The sequence below is a fragment of the Orycteropus afer genome, unplaced genomic scaffold, assembly GCF_000298275.1.
Source record: "Orycteropus afer afer isolate SDZICR_OR568_19922 unplaced genomic scaffold, OryAfe1.0 scaffold00199, whole genome shotgun sequence".
Lineage (NCBI taxonomy): Eukaryota > Metazoa > Chordata > Mammalia > Tubulidentata > Orycteropodidae > Orycteropus > Orycteropus afer.
The window spans coordinates 3,748,367-3,763,025 of record NW_006921786.1 but is presented as its reverse complement, the minus strand read 5'-3'; the positions used below and the strand labels follow the sequence as shown (position 1 = coordinate 3,763,025).

Genomic DNA, 14,659 nt, shown 5'->3' with positions numbered 1-14,659 from the left:
TATATATAAATTTACATAAAATGTATGCACTTTTGACTGTTTTCATTGTTTGAATTCCTAGAAAAAAATAATCCTGAGTAAAAAATGAATATTTTTTTTAGTTTAGTAGCTATTGTCAAATTATTTTATAATTTAAACCTATCCCAACAAACAATGAGTGTGACCACTTTCTTATACTCTTGCTCATGGATGTTACCATACTTCAAAATCTTTACCATTAGGTGAAAAATATCTCACTTAACCTCATTTAGTTATGAGTGAATGTTAAGAATCTTTTATTGTTTTTGTTGGCCATTTGTATTTATTATGTGAATTTCCTTTGAATTCTCTCTTTCCCCTCTCTTTCTCCCCTCCTCTTCCTTCGCCTTCTCTTTTCTATTTGTAAGAATTTTTTGTACATTAGAAGATCTACCTATTGCCCTGTATCTGTGTTGCAGATAGGTTCTCCTGATTTGACTTTGTTCATGGTGTTTTTGTTTGTTGCAGATGTTTTAAAATTTTTAAGCAGATGAATTTATCAAACTTTTTCTTTACTAGATTCTGACTAGTTTTAGAAAAGGTTTTATAAGGCCTCCCTCTTTGTAAGATCAGAAAAATATCCACGTAAGTTTTCTTCCAGTACTTTTTTACATGTTACATATAAATGTTTGAACCATTTGAAATATAAGGAGTGATAGAACCTTCTCAGTTTCTCTCAAAATGACAAGGCAGTTGTCCAATACTAAAGAAACTCAGTACTGAAGAGCAATGGGGGAGGCCAACTACCACTTTATCAAGGAAGACAGGAAGGGTACACAACCCAGGAATGAACCAGGAGACCAGGTAGCCACCCTGATTAATCAGATTAATTTTCTGATAAGAGATGTTTGGGGCCATGTAGCAGTTCAGAGTCAGATCACCAATTGAGCTCCTGATTTCCAGTGAAAGAAAATTCAAGCTTGGGTTAAAGATTGTGACAGACTACTAGTTGTCTCCTCCCCAGCAACTGTTCTTTCTTTCCTGGGTACATAACATCCCAGCTTCCCTTCCATATAGATGGGGACAAGTGAGTAAGTTTGGGCCAATAGTTTGTGAGTGTATATGTAGTGTGCAACCTTTGGGTCATTTCCAACTTAACAACAAATACTCTCTGAGCTTTGGCTCTGCATGAAAGCTTAACTTCTAAAGCACCTGGCTTGTGGAAGGCTGTGGTCTACAGTTTTCTAACTCCATTTTGAGGCAAGCCTAGGGAGGGGCAGTTTGCACTCAGAAAGAGTGTGGTTGAAATTAGATCACAACTCCCAGGCAAGACATGGAGAGGTGCATAAGAGCTACAGATAACAAAGGTTATCAGTAATAACAAACATTAATCTATGAGTAGATACATAGGTAGACAAGCAAGATAACCAAGTAAGGGTGGGCTAATGGCCATATATAGGTTTGGCAGGTGATATTTCTACATATACAGTGTATACAGTATATACATTGTATACACTGTAAAGATGTCCATGTGTATAGTATAGCTAACAAAGTGTATAGCTAACAAAGTTATGAAAACTCTTTAGCCATAACCACACACTTTGAGGGAATGAGTCACTGGACCATAGTCCATAGTCCATAGCCACAGAATGGACTCAGGACCATAGTCATGGGGGATGTCAAGGTCAATTGGCATAACAGAGTCCACAAAGATAATGTTCCACATCCTACTTTGGTGCGTAGTGACAGGGGTCTTAAAAGCTTGCAAGCAGCCATCTAAGGTCCAACTATTGGTCTCTCACTGTCCAGAGAAAAGAAAAGTGAAGAAATACAAAGACACATGGAAACAGTTAGTTCAAGGGACTAGTGGACCACATGAACCATGAGACTAGAAGAACTAGATGGTGCCCAGCTACCAAGGCCAACCACTCTGAAAGGGATCACAATAGGAGATCCTGGATAGAGTGGGAGAAAAATGTGAACTAAAACTCAAAATCACAAAAAGACCAGGCTGACTTGTCTGATGGAGACTGGTGGAATTCCTGAGACTGTGGTCCTTGGTCACCCTTCAAACCTGGAATTGAACTCACCCTCATAGCTCAGCTTTCACCCAAACAATAGACAGACCTGAGGTGAACAATAACACCAGGGGGGTATGCACTCCTTAGACCAGTCAACCATAAAAGATCAAAAGGGCACCATTTGCCCAAGGATAAAACCCAGAAGGCAGTAATGGATAGGAAAGAAGGCAAAGGGAAATGGTAACAACAGGGAGGAAGTGGGAAGAGTACTGTTACATTGTGGGGATTGTAAATTGTAGTCAATGTCATGAAATGTGTATGAATTGTTGAATGGAACTCCCACCCCCACCCACAACCCCAACAAAAAAAAAAAAAAAAAAGTAGATTACAACTCCCAGGCAAGCCTTGGAGGGGAAGTTTGCCTTCAGGCTTACACAAAGAACTAGAGAAATTGCTTGGACATGTCCTAAATGATTTACTGAAAATAGCCACATGTTATCTAATTTAAGTTAAAAGTTGGAGTCCTGGTATTGTCTTGTAGCCACCTTGTGGCTATAACTTAGGATCACTTGGTCATGAGTCATACCCTGACCACCATGCAGTCAGGTGATCTAGCCCCAGAACCAATCCTGTAAACTTTTTAACCTGCAATTGTGGACGAATCCCAATCATGTTCTCCTCCACCCCTACCCCTGCTTCTGTACTCCCACCTGTGATAGTGATGGATTAACCTGCCACCAATCTTGATCTCATGATGACTTTTGTTCTTTATCATATATATGAAACCAAGAGTTGTAAGTCACTGGACACCATTCATCTCATGCTGATCATCCCTCATCTGGATGATTGTCTTTGTCTTGTTTAAGGCTTAACAAAAGGATTTCTACAGAATATGTTTGAGTCTAAGGTCTTATTTCCCCTAGCATAGCTCTTGGCCTCTTTTTCAAGAGTAGATATGTGAACATGAGCTGTGTGAGAAACAGACTGGATATCTGACATGTACCCAATTACCTGTACACTTGTTGGTGTCTCACACATAAGTGGAACACATAGCAAGTGACCACAGTATGATTCCTGAATCTCTCTCTCTCATACACACACACTCACACACCATTTCTTGAGTTAGTTAGAGAAAGGGATAAGGAAATGACAAGAACTAGAAACTTCTTTGACCTCTACGTAACCCCAAAACCCCACTGCCATCAAGTTAATTGTAATTCATAATGAATGACCATATAGGACAAGGTAGAAGTGCCCCAGAGGGTTTCCAAGGCTGTAACTTTATGCAAGCAGACTACCTCATCTTTTTCTGGAGGAGTGGTTAGTGGGTTTGCACTGCTGACCTTTTGCTTAGCAGCTGAATGCTTTAACCAACAGAGCTACTTCAAACCCAGCCTGGAGAATCCTAAGTCTATTATTTACATTGTTGTTGTCCTCAAGTTGATTTCAACTCATGGTGACCCCATGTGTGCAGAGTGGCTCTGCTCCATAGGTTTTTCAAGGCTGTGACTTTTCAGAAGCAGATCACCAGACCTGTCTTTGGAGGCACCTCTGGGTGGGTTTAAACTCCCAAACTTTTGGCTAATAGTTGAGCACTTAACTGTTTGTGCCACCCACATTTTTATACCTAGGAGCACTTTGCATCTGGGTGGTTTGGATTCTGGATAAAATAATAATTTTCTCCTCCCTCTATTCTCAAATTTATCTTTTAAATCAAATAGTCAAATAGGCTGAATAATGTGATTTATAACAGCATTCTCAAAGTATGCTCACCTGCACCAAAATCACTAGGGTGCAAATCCCTGTACCTAAGCACCAGAATTTCAAACTCCCTAGCACATTCTTTAGCATATGAAGATTTTAGAACTACTCTCTTAATGACACCACTCCATACCTTTAAACAAATGTCTAGCTCCTTTAGGATTAATCAGATTGCTTTCTTAAAATCAATCTCTGCAGTCTAAATGTTTGATAATCACCCAGGCTCCTCAACACTTAATCTTCCAAGGATGTTTCCTTGTAAACACAAATCTAGTGAAAGGAATCCATGCAGAACTGTGGGGTGGGGATAGGGTAGTGGAGGTAAATATCTGGGAAGTTGCATTAGCTTAGTTTTGGGAAAAATTTCACAGAGTTTTACTTTGATACCCCTTTCCTTTTCTGCTTGTTACTCCTATACCAAGAGCAGAGCCTTCAAATTGCCTTCTGGTTGTCCTGAAACCCACATGTCATCCAAGTCTGACTTTTTACTCCATAATTCCCCTCCACTTTCCTGAAATTTCAAGAAGTTGTTGGGTTTAGTAGCACTTAGCTATGAGTTAAGATACTCCCTGACCAAAGGTCATTTGCACAAAGAGAAATTATTTGCATTTTAAAGAGGAGTGTGCTGATCAAAAGGAGTTCTGGTGGTACAGTGGATAAGGGATTTGGCTGCTATCCAGAAGGTCAGCAGTTCAAACCCACCAGCTGCTCTGCAGAAGGATGATAGGGTGATATACTTCTGTAAAGATTTATAGCCTCAGAAACCCAATGGGGGTTGCTATGAGTCAAAATTGACTCGATGGCAGTGAGTTTGGTTTTGGTTTGGTGCCGATCAAAATGAACATCTAGTTGGTAGAATGCAGGTAGAGGTGTTTGGGAGAAACTCCTCACCCATCATTAGATTTTGGTCATGGACTCAGTTCTAAGATTCCCAAAGCAGCCATTGCCTAGCCCTGTCCTTTCTTCACCTTGGCAGACAAACCTGTGGAACTAAACAAAAACTGACTTTGGGCAGACTGGCAAACCAAGCTGCCAACCCAAATGGCAGGGACTTCTATGACAAAGCAGATAACTAGTGTGTTGATCTGGTTGAGGGAAGGATGAGGGGCTCCTGGAAGGGAAGGGCATCATCTCCAGACTGGACCCACTGAATGCTAAGGAAGGTATGCACAGGTGCCAAAGCAGCCGTGTGGAGAAGGCCACCATCTCACCATCCACCATCCACCACTCTCAAAATGACCCAAGACCACCCCCTTAATGCACCTTTTCTTCTCTTGTGGCCCCTGCTCCTTCTCCAGTGTGGCTGTCTCGAGGCTGCAGCTCCAGCACAGTGCGGAATAGCTTCTCAGAGGTTTGGGTCAGGAAACCAATCTCTGCGTTCGGGTGGAGACCATAAAGATAGGGAGATTCTGGGGGAAGCTCAGCATCAATGTACTGAAAATCAAAGGAAGAGGCACTTAAAAAGAACCAAGGCATAGCTCCTGTCTGCCACAGTTCTTGTCCTCTGAAAGACAATTTGTAGCTAGACTAGGCCTCAAGCACAGTATCCTTTTGGTTCTCCAGAGACCAACCTGAAGTGACTTCAGCAAACCAGTTGCTGTTGACTCAACTCCAAGTCATGGTGACCCTGTATGCATATTTGACTATAAATATGTTTTTAGTGGCTGAGTTTGTGTGTGTGTGTGTGTGTGTGTGTGAGAGAGAGAGATTTGGGTGATAGTTTACAGAGTAAATTCATTTCAGTACACATTTTGTTTCTTGCCATTGATGGCAGTCCCCAAAAAGCAACAGCTCTCTTCCCACTTCCCCGCTGTGGGTACCCCTTCCTTGTGTCCTTCTTCCCTATGCATTCCTGCCCTCTGTGCTATCGCCCTTTGCAAATACTGTCTTTCTGATCTCCCATGGTTGATTGTTCTAAGGAGTGTACCTACCTGGTGTAAATGTTCAACTTATAAATATGTCTATTGTCTGGCTGAAAGTCACAGGAGTGAGTTGAATTCCAGGCCTGAAGGGTGACTAAGGGCCATAGTCTCGAGGGTTTCACCAGCTTTTACCAGAGTAGTAACCCTGCCCTTTTTTATGATTTTGAGTTTTGTTCCATATTTTTCTCCCACTCTATTCAGGATCTCCTGTACTGATCCCTTTCTGAATGGTTGGCAGTGGTAGCCAGGCACCATCTAGTTCTTCTGGACTCGTGGTTATGTAAGCTGAGGTTTGCATGGTCCACTAGGCCCTTGAACTAACTGTTCAGTGGCTAAAATTTGGAAGTAGAGCATGAGGCCATTTTTTTCAAGGTGCTTCTGTGTGTATTCAAACTATTACGTTTTTGGTTAATAGCCATGTGCCCTAACTGTTTGCACCACCCAGGTAGTCAGACTTCATCATGCTGCCCATGTATTAGTGCACATTTCTCCAACCTCTCCTTGCCATCACCTGTTTTTGTATGTCGGGCCAGTTTGCCAGAACACCTACATTCATTATTATTTTTTTTTTTTTTAAAAGGAAGCTTAGATGACTGCCTGTTATCCATCTCCAGTCCCACCTCCCCTACTGCTCCCTGATAGATTCCTACTCCTGAAGACACAAGGACAATTTTTCATGGTCCTTCATCAATACTAATCCCTATGTGCTGTTTGTGCTTAAGCTCTTCTAGGTTTCCAGCCCTCTCCTCCTTAAATTCCTTTCTCTCCACTGTTTTATCTAAATTAGGGATGACAAGCCTGAATGTATGCATGGGACCATGAATACAAAATAAATGTGTGAATCACACTGTGGAATGTGATGAGTGTTCTCATGAACTGGAGTATCCATGCCCATAGCTAAGATATATGAATTTAAGAATTTAAAAGCAGCATGTCACCCAAACAGGAGCTCCTGGGTGACGACAACAGTTAATGCTCCATTACTAACCCAGAGGCTCCTCAGAAGAAAGGCCTGGAGATCTACTTCTGAGAAGTCAGCCATTGAAAACCCATGGAGCACAATTCTACTGTGACATACACGGGGTTGCCATGAATCAGAGTCGACTTGATTGCAATTGGTTGGTTGGTCAGCAACACAACACATCTCTGTGGTTATGTTGTTGTTGTTGTTATGTGCTGTCGAGTCAGATCCGACTCATAGCGACCCCTCCTTGGGTTTCTGAGGCAGTATCACTACAGAAGTAGATTGCCTAACCTTCCTTCTAAGGAGTGGCTGGTGGGTTTGAACTGCCAGCCTTCTGGTTAGCAGTCAAGTGCCTGAGGCACTATGCTATCAGAGCTCCCGTGGTCAGTTATAGTGGGCCACAATTGGCCATTTCTCACAGATCCTTACAGCTTTCAAGGCTCACTTTCTTCTCTGAATGCTCTCTGAGAACTCCTTCACAATTCTTCTATTATACTGAGAATATATCCCTCGAGTTCAGCAGCTAGTTTGCTTTTGATAATTTCTAGATGTTAGGGACTTCCCATCTAAATAAAAGATTGTTAATTCCTTAAAGGCAGATTTGTGTTTTCTTACTTTTATATTTTCTTCAATACCCAGCACACTTCTGGAACCTTGGTAGGTACCTGATAACCATTTATTAACTGAGAGGAATGAAGTTAAGGAAAATCTAACTACATCCATCATTAGGAGGTGTGCAAACCATGTAACTGCTGCAAAGAAGAACCAGGCCTTTTTTTATTTTTTATTTTGTTGTTGAAAATATATGTAGCAAAAGATACATGAATTCAACTATTTCTACATATACAATTCAGGGAGATTGACTACATTCTTTGAGTTGTACATTCATTCTTATCCTCTTTTTCTGAATTGTTCTTCCCCCATTAGCATATACTCACTCCCCACTAAGGTTTCTGTCTAATTTTTTGAGTAGTTTTGTCTCTTTAATTCCATTTGGATTGTACTTAAAGAGCAGGCATACATTTTCTACTAGTCAAGTTAGACTATTGTTTGGTTTTAAGAAAAGTTTTGGGGATATTCTTGGTTTAAGGTTTAAAGGTTATCTTGGGGCCATATTTTCTGGGGTTTGTTCAGCCTCCACGGATTGAGAAAGTCTGGAATCCATAAGAATTTGAAATTCTATTCTGCATTTCCCCCCTTTTGATCAGGATTTTTCTATACAATCTTTGATCAAAATGGAGAACCAGATTTTCTTAAGGATTCTTCTCACTCAAAATGTCCATCACCCACTCCAGTCTCTTGTGAATTGTTCCATGAACACTAGGGGAGAGTCTTGCACAATTTTCTTGGGTAAAGCTATAAAGTCTTTAGGATGCTTATTTTAAAAATCCCTCTTATTTACTTTCCAGCAATATATCAGACAGTGTAACACTGGTATTCATAAGGTTTTCACTGGCCAAATCTTTGAGAAGTCCCTTCCTTTTTTCCAGTCTGTCTTAGTCTAGAAGCTGAACTGAAACCTGCCCACCATGGGTGACCTTGCTGATACTTGAAATACTGGTGGCATGGCCTCTAGCCTCACAGCAATATGTAAGTCACCACAGTACAAGACACTGATAGGTAAGTGAAGAGAAAGTGAAGAGGAATGGTGTTGCATTCATTGTCACAAAGAACATTTCAAAATTTATTCTGAAGTACAGTACTGTCAGTGATAGGATAATATCCACATGCCTGCAAGGAAATCCAGTCAATACTAATATTCAAATTTACATACCAACCTCTAAAGCCAAAGACAAAGAAATTGAAGATTTTTACTAACTTCTGCAGTCTGAAATTGAGCAAACATGCAATCAAGATGTGTTGATTATTACTAAGGATCAGAATGTGAAAGTTGGAAACAAAGAAGAATCACTGGTAGTTGGAATGTAAGGCCTTGGTGATAGAAATGATGCTGGAGATTGCATGATAAAATTTTCTAAGACCAATGACTTATTCATTGCAAATATCTTTTTTCAACAACATAAGTGGCAGCTATACATGTGAACCTTGTCAGATGGAATACATGGGAATCAGATCAACTACTTCTTTGGAAAGAGGTGATGGAGAAGCTCAATATCTTCAGCCAAAACAAGGCCGGGAGCAGACAGTCTGTGGAACAGACAATCAATTGCTTATATTCAACTTCAAGTTGAAGCTGAAGACAATTAAAACAAGTCCATGAGACTCAAAACATGACCTTGATTACATCCCACCTGAATTTCAAGACCACCTGAAGAACAGGTTTGACATACTGAACACCAATGACTGAAAACCATACAAATTTGGGATAACATCAAGAATATCATACACAAAGAAAGCAAAATGTCATTAAAAAGACAGAAAAGGAAGAAAAGACCAAAATGGATCTCAGAAGAGACTCTGAAACTTGCTCTTGAATGAAGAGTAGCTAAGGCAAATGGAAGAAATGACCAGATAAAAGAACTGAACTGAAGATTTCAAAGAGCAGCTCGAGAAGACAAAGTCAATTATTACAATGTAATATGCAAAGACCTGGAGTTAGAAAACCAAAAGAAGAACACACTTGGCATTTCTCAAGCTGAAACAACTGAAGAAAAAATTCAGTCCTCAAGTTACAATACTGAAATTTTCTATGGGTAAAATATTGAATGATGCAGGGCATATCAAAAGAAGAAGGAAAGAATACACAGCGTTACTGTACTAAAAAGAATTAGTTGATGTTCAACTGTTTTGGGAGATAGCATATGTTTAAAAACCAAAGGTATTTAAGGAATAAGTCCAAGCTGGACTGAAGAAATTGGTGAGAAACAGGGCCCCAGGAATGGATGGAATACCCATTGAGATGTTTCAATGCACTTACTCGTCTATGCCAAGCTACCCATCCAACTGAATGGAATAGATTCGTAATTGTGCCCATTCCAAAGAAAAGTGATTCCACAGAATGTGGAAATTATAGAACAATATCATTAATATCACATGCAAATAAAATTTTGCTGAAGATAATTAAAAAAGAGTTGTTGCAGTATATTGACAGGGAACTTCCCAAAATGCAAGCTGGATTCAGAAGAGGATGTGGAATGAGGGATATCATTGCTGATGTCAGATGGATCTTGGCTGAAAGCAGAGAATACCAGGAAGATGTTTACTTGTTTTATTGACTATGCAAAAGCATTTGACTTTGTGGATCATAACAAATTATGGATAACATTGCAAACAATGGGAATTCCAGAACATTTATTATGCTCATGAGGAACCTGTACATAGAGTAGGAGGCTGTCATTCAGACAGAACAAGGGAATACTGCATGGTTTAAAATCAGGAAGGGTGTGCATCACTTATTCAGTCTGTATGCTGAGCAAATAATCTGAGAAGCTGGACTATATGAATGCAGCATAAGGACTGGAGGAAGACTCATTGACAACCTGCGATATGCAGATGACACAACCTTGCTTGTTGAGAGTGAAGATGGCTTGAAGCACTTACTGATAAAGGTTAAAGACTACAGTCTGCAATACAGATTACACCTCAACATAAAATGAAAGTCCTCACAACTGGACTAATAAGCAGCATCACAATAAATGGAGAAAAGATTGAAGTTGTCAATGGTTTCATATTACTTGGATCCACAATCAATAACTATGGAAGCAGCAGTCAAGAAATCTGACATGTATTGCACTGGGCAAATCTGCTGCAAAAGACCTCTTTAAAGTGCTGAAGAACATAGATGTCTTTTTGAAGACTAAGGTACACCTTTCCCAGGATATGGTATCTTCAATAGCCTCATATGCATGTGAAAGCTGGACAGTGAATAAAGAAGACTGAAGAACGGTTGATGCTTTTGTGTTGTGGTGTTAACAAAGAATACTGAAACTACCATGAACTGCCAGAAGAATGAACAAATTTGTCCTGGCAGAACTGTAGCTGTAATACTCCTTGAAAGTGAGAATGACCAGGCTTCATCTCACCTACTTTGGTCATGTTGTCAGAAAGGATCATTCCCTTGAGAAGGATATCATGCTTGATAAAGTGGCGTGAGCAAGGGGAAGACCCTCAATGAGATTTATTGACACAGTGCCTGCAATGATAGGCTCAAGTACAGCAAGGACTGTGAGAATGGCACATGATTGAGCAGTGTTTCATTCTGTTGTACATAGGGTCTCTATGAGTCAGAGCTGACTCAACAGCACTTAACAACAACAACAACAGTTGTAACAAATTTGCTGCAAATGACCTCTTTAAATTGTTCAAAAGCAAAGTTGTGATCTAAATGCAACGATGGGTCTCTCCTCGTCCAGAGCAAAGAAGAATGAAGAAAACCAAAGACACATTCAAACACTTAGTCCAAGCAACTGGTACACCATGTGATCCTCAGCCTTATATGAGTATGAAACCAGAAAAACTAGATGATGTCTGCTACCACTGTCAACCAATTGGAGGGGAGATCTCCGTAGATCTTGGATAGAGTGGGAGAACAATGTGGAACAAAACTCAAAATCATTAAAAAAAAAAAAAGGACCAGGTTTGCTGGTCTGATAGAACCTGGTGGAACCACTGACACTATGGCCCCTAGCTGCCCTTCAGATCTGGAATTGAACCCACTCCTGTGGCTTCCAGCCAAACAAAAGACAGGCATATGAGCTGAACATTTACATTAGGTAGATACACTCCTTGGAGAGATCAATCATGGGAGAATAGAAAGGCTGTGTATGCACAAGGAGACAGCTCAGGGGGCAGGAGTGCATGGGAGGGAAGGACACAGGGAAGAGGTAACTATGGGGAGGAAGTAAGGGGGAGCTGTTGTGTGGTGGGAAATTATAGTCTATGTGATAAGACAAACTGTATGTGAACTGCTGAATAGAAAGTGAATTTGCTCTGTAAATTCTCACTCAAATCACAATTTTTTTTTTTTTTTTTTTAAAAAGCAAAGATGTCACTTTGAGGACTAAGGTGTGTCTGACCCAAGCCATGGTATTTTCAATGGCCTCATATGCATGGGAAAGCTGGGAATGAATAAAGAAGACTGAAGAAGATAAGAAACCTTTGAATTATGGTATTGGAAAATAATATTGAACAAACCATGGACTGCCAGAAGAATGAACAAATATGTCTTGGAAGAAGTACAGCCAGAATGTTTCTTAAAAACAGAGATGGTAAGACTTCATCTCACCTACTTTCATCATGTTATCAGGAGGATCTAGTCTCTGGAGAAGGACATCATGCTTGGTAAAGTAGAGGTTCAGCTAAAAAGAGGAAGGTGCTAATGAGATGGACTGACACACACAGTGGCTGCAACTATGGGCTCAAACATAGCAACAGTTGTGACTATAGTGCAGCACTGAGCCATGTTTCATTCTATTGTACATGGGGTCACTATGAGTCAGAATTGACTTGCCAACACATAACAACAGCAATAAAACATTCTCCTATATCTTGATAGTGCCTTGGCTTCCTCTCCTTATGGAACTTCTATAACTATTGCATTTGTTCCCCCTTTTTGTTTTAAGGTTGTCTTCCATTACAGATTGACATCTTTATTTCCTTATTTTAACTTTTCCAGCTTTACTTTGCTTTTGAATTTTTTTTTTTTTATCTGGTTTAGTATCTGGGCAATGCTATCCTGTATCTTCTTCTTGGGTTGTTGTCCGATGTCACTGGTTGTCTCTCTTGAGGACTCTCTTTAATATTTCTTCTCAAGTTGTTCTGGTTTTTACAAATTCCTTTCATTTCTGTTTATCTAAGTTTTCCCTCCTTTTGCCATCATATTTGAAAGTGGGATTTTATATATGTCATCCCATTGCCTTCTTGCCTGCATGGTTTCTGCCAAGAAATCAGAGCTTAGTCTTACTGGTGTCCCTGTAGAGGTGACATTTTGTTTTTCATGAATTGTTCTCAGAATTCTTTCTTTTCTTTTGTTTTAGAAAGTTGATTATGATATGTCATAGAGAGTTTCTTTTGAGGTCTATCTTGCATGGGCTTTGTTGAGCTTCTTGTGTGGAAACCTTCTTATATTTCATGATAGGAAGTTTTCTATGAGTAAATCTTCCACATCTCTCTCTCTCTGCTTAATTTTGTTTCTCCTCTTGTTCTGGAATCTAATTATGCATAAACTATTCTTGATAGTGTCCCACAGCACACTTAGGCTTTCTTCATTTTCCTTTATTCTCTTTTCTAGTTGTTGCTCAAACAAATGAGCATCAATGGATTTGTCCTTTATTTTGCTAATTATTTTTTCCAGTAATGCAACTTCTGTGTCCTTCTATTGAGTTATTTATTGCTGATATTTTATTGTTAATCTTGGGAATTTCTAGTTATTGTTTTTGTATGGTTTCTAATGATCTGTTTTGTCATTTTGTTCTTGTATTGTTTTCCTGAATTATTCTAGGTTTTGTTTTTGTTTTCCTTGATCTCTTTGAGAATCCTGAATGTATGTCTTTTGAATTCCTTATATTCCATTAGTTGCATTACCATTTCACCCTCAGGAAAGTTTTCTTTCCGTTTATTTTGTTCACTTGTTTGAACCATCTTATCCTGTTTCTTCATGCTTTGTTGTCTGTTTTCTCTGAGGCATTAAGTTTAGAGCTAACAATTAGTGTGTTGTCTGGAGGTTACGACAAACGTATCTGCTGTGAGGGACTGCTACCCAAATGGATGAGGTATGCTGCTATGCATGGATGAAATGGTATCTCAGGAGATGGTGAGGGGTCTCAGTGCAGGTGTAGATGACTTGCAGAAACTGTTTGGGCATGGAATGTGTACTGTTACAGCTGGGTGGATATGAGATGCAGGCACTGGGGTCTTCCACTTGTTGTCTGGCAGGGGTTTAGCTGGTGCCTGATGGATGTGATTGGTGTTGCTGGTGAAATGATGCATCTGTCTGGCCAGTAAACTGGGCATGGGTGCAAGGAGTGTTCTCACTGGTCACTGGGTTGGGTGTTGTGTGTGTTGCAGGTTGCAGGTTGCAGGTTCATAGGTCACTGATCACTGGGTAGGTAGCACAGGAACTCCCATCACCAGTTCCAGGCAGGCAGGGCTACGTGTGGGTGGTAAGAGTGGTTGAGCATAAGCTTCCATTTTCAAGGGGTATTGCTGTGTGTGTGTGTGTGGGGGGGCTGCCAGTCCACAGGTGAATGCTCAGAGAGTATGTCTCTGGTCCACTACAGCATGGTACAGGGGAGGGTGCACTGCAATTCTACAGATCTCCAGTGTGGTTGGCAGGGAGAATGAGTGGGTGCTGTCATTCTGTGAGCCTCCAGTGCTGGTGGTTGGGCAAAGTAAGGGATGTTGCCTATCTGTGGGCCCCTGGTGCTGGTGGCTGGGTACAGTAATGAGTGTTGCTGGTCTGCTGGGCCCTGGTGTGGGTAGCTGGATAGAGCAAGGGGCTCTGCTGGTCCACAAGCCCCTGGTGCTAGTGGCTGAGTGGAGATGCAGGCATTGTGTGCAGATGACCAGATGAAGAATTGGGCACAACCAGTCCATGGGCCCCTGATGCCAGTGGCTAGGTGGAGAAGCAGGCATTGCTGGTCTGTGGGTCCATGGTATGGGTGCCTAAGTGAAGGAGTGGGTGTCACCAGTCCACAGGGCCCTGTTGCAGGGGGTGGGGTTGGGTGGGGTGCCACTGGTCCATGAGTGCATGCAAGGGGGATGGGGGCACTACAGGTCTATTTGCTTTCAGCATGGAGGGCTAGGGGTATGCAGTAAGTGTAGTGAGTGCATTTAATTTATGCTGGGTAGGAAGAACTTTTGCCTGGTTCTGGATGTAGGTGTGGGGTGCTACTGCTTGCCAGGAGAAGGCAATGGGGGCTTTGGTTAGGAATGCTGGTTGCTTTGTCTTAATATGGCTATGCTGGACAGCTCCAGCAGGCAAGGCACCTGACAATCTATAATTCTCCATGTATGATGTTTTTGTACACTCTTCCCTTTAGCTTGACACTCAGTCTGATTCATCAGCCTTTACTTTGATGCTCAAGGTTCTAAAGTTAACCATCGACATCTCATTCACTTTTTTTTTTTTTTTT

General features: G+C 40.9%; 1 protein-coding gene across 1 annotated transcript in view; it reads right to left on the bottom strand.

The window, feature by feature from the left end:
• DNAH9 (dynein axonemal heavy chain 9) overlaps positions 1-14,659 on the bottom strand; it is a 722,341-nt gene that overhangs the window by 43,244 nt on the left and 664,438 nt on the right. Inside the window, exon 66 of the mRNA XM_007948048.2 lies at positions 5,004-5,174. Coding sequence (XP_007946239.1) covers positions 5,004-5,174 — 171 coding nt within the window. The remainder of the gene's footprint in view (positions 1-5,003; positions 5,175-14,659) is intronic.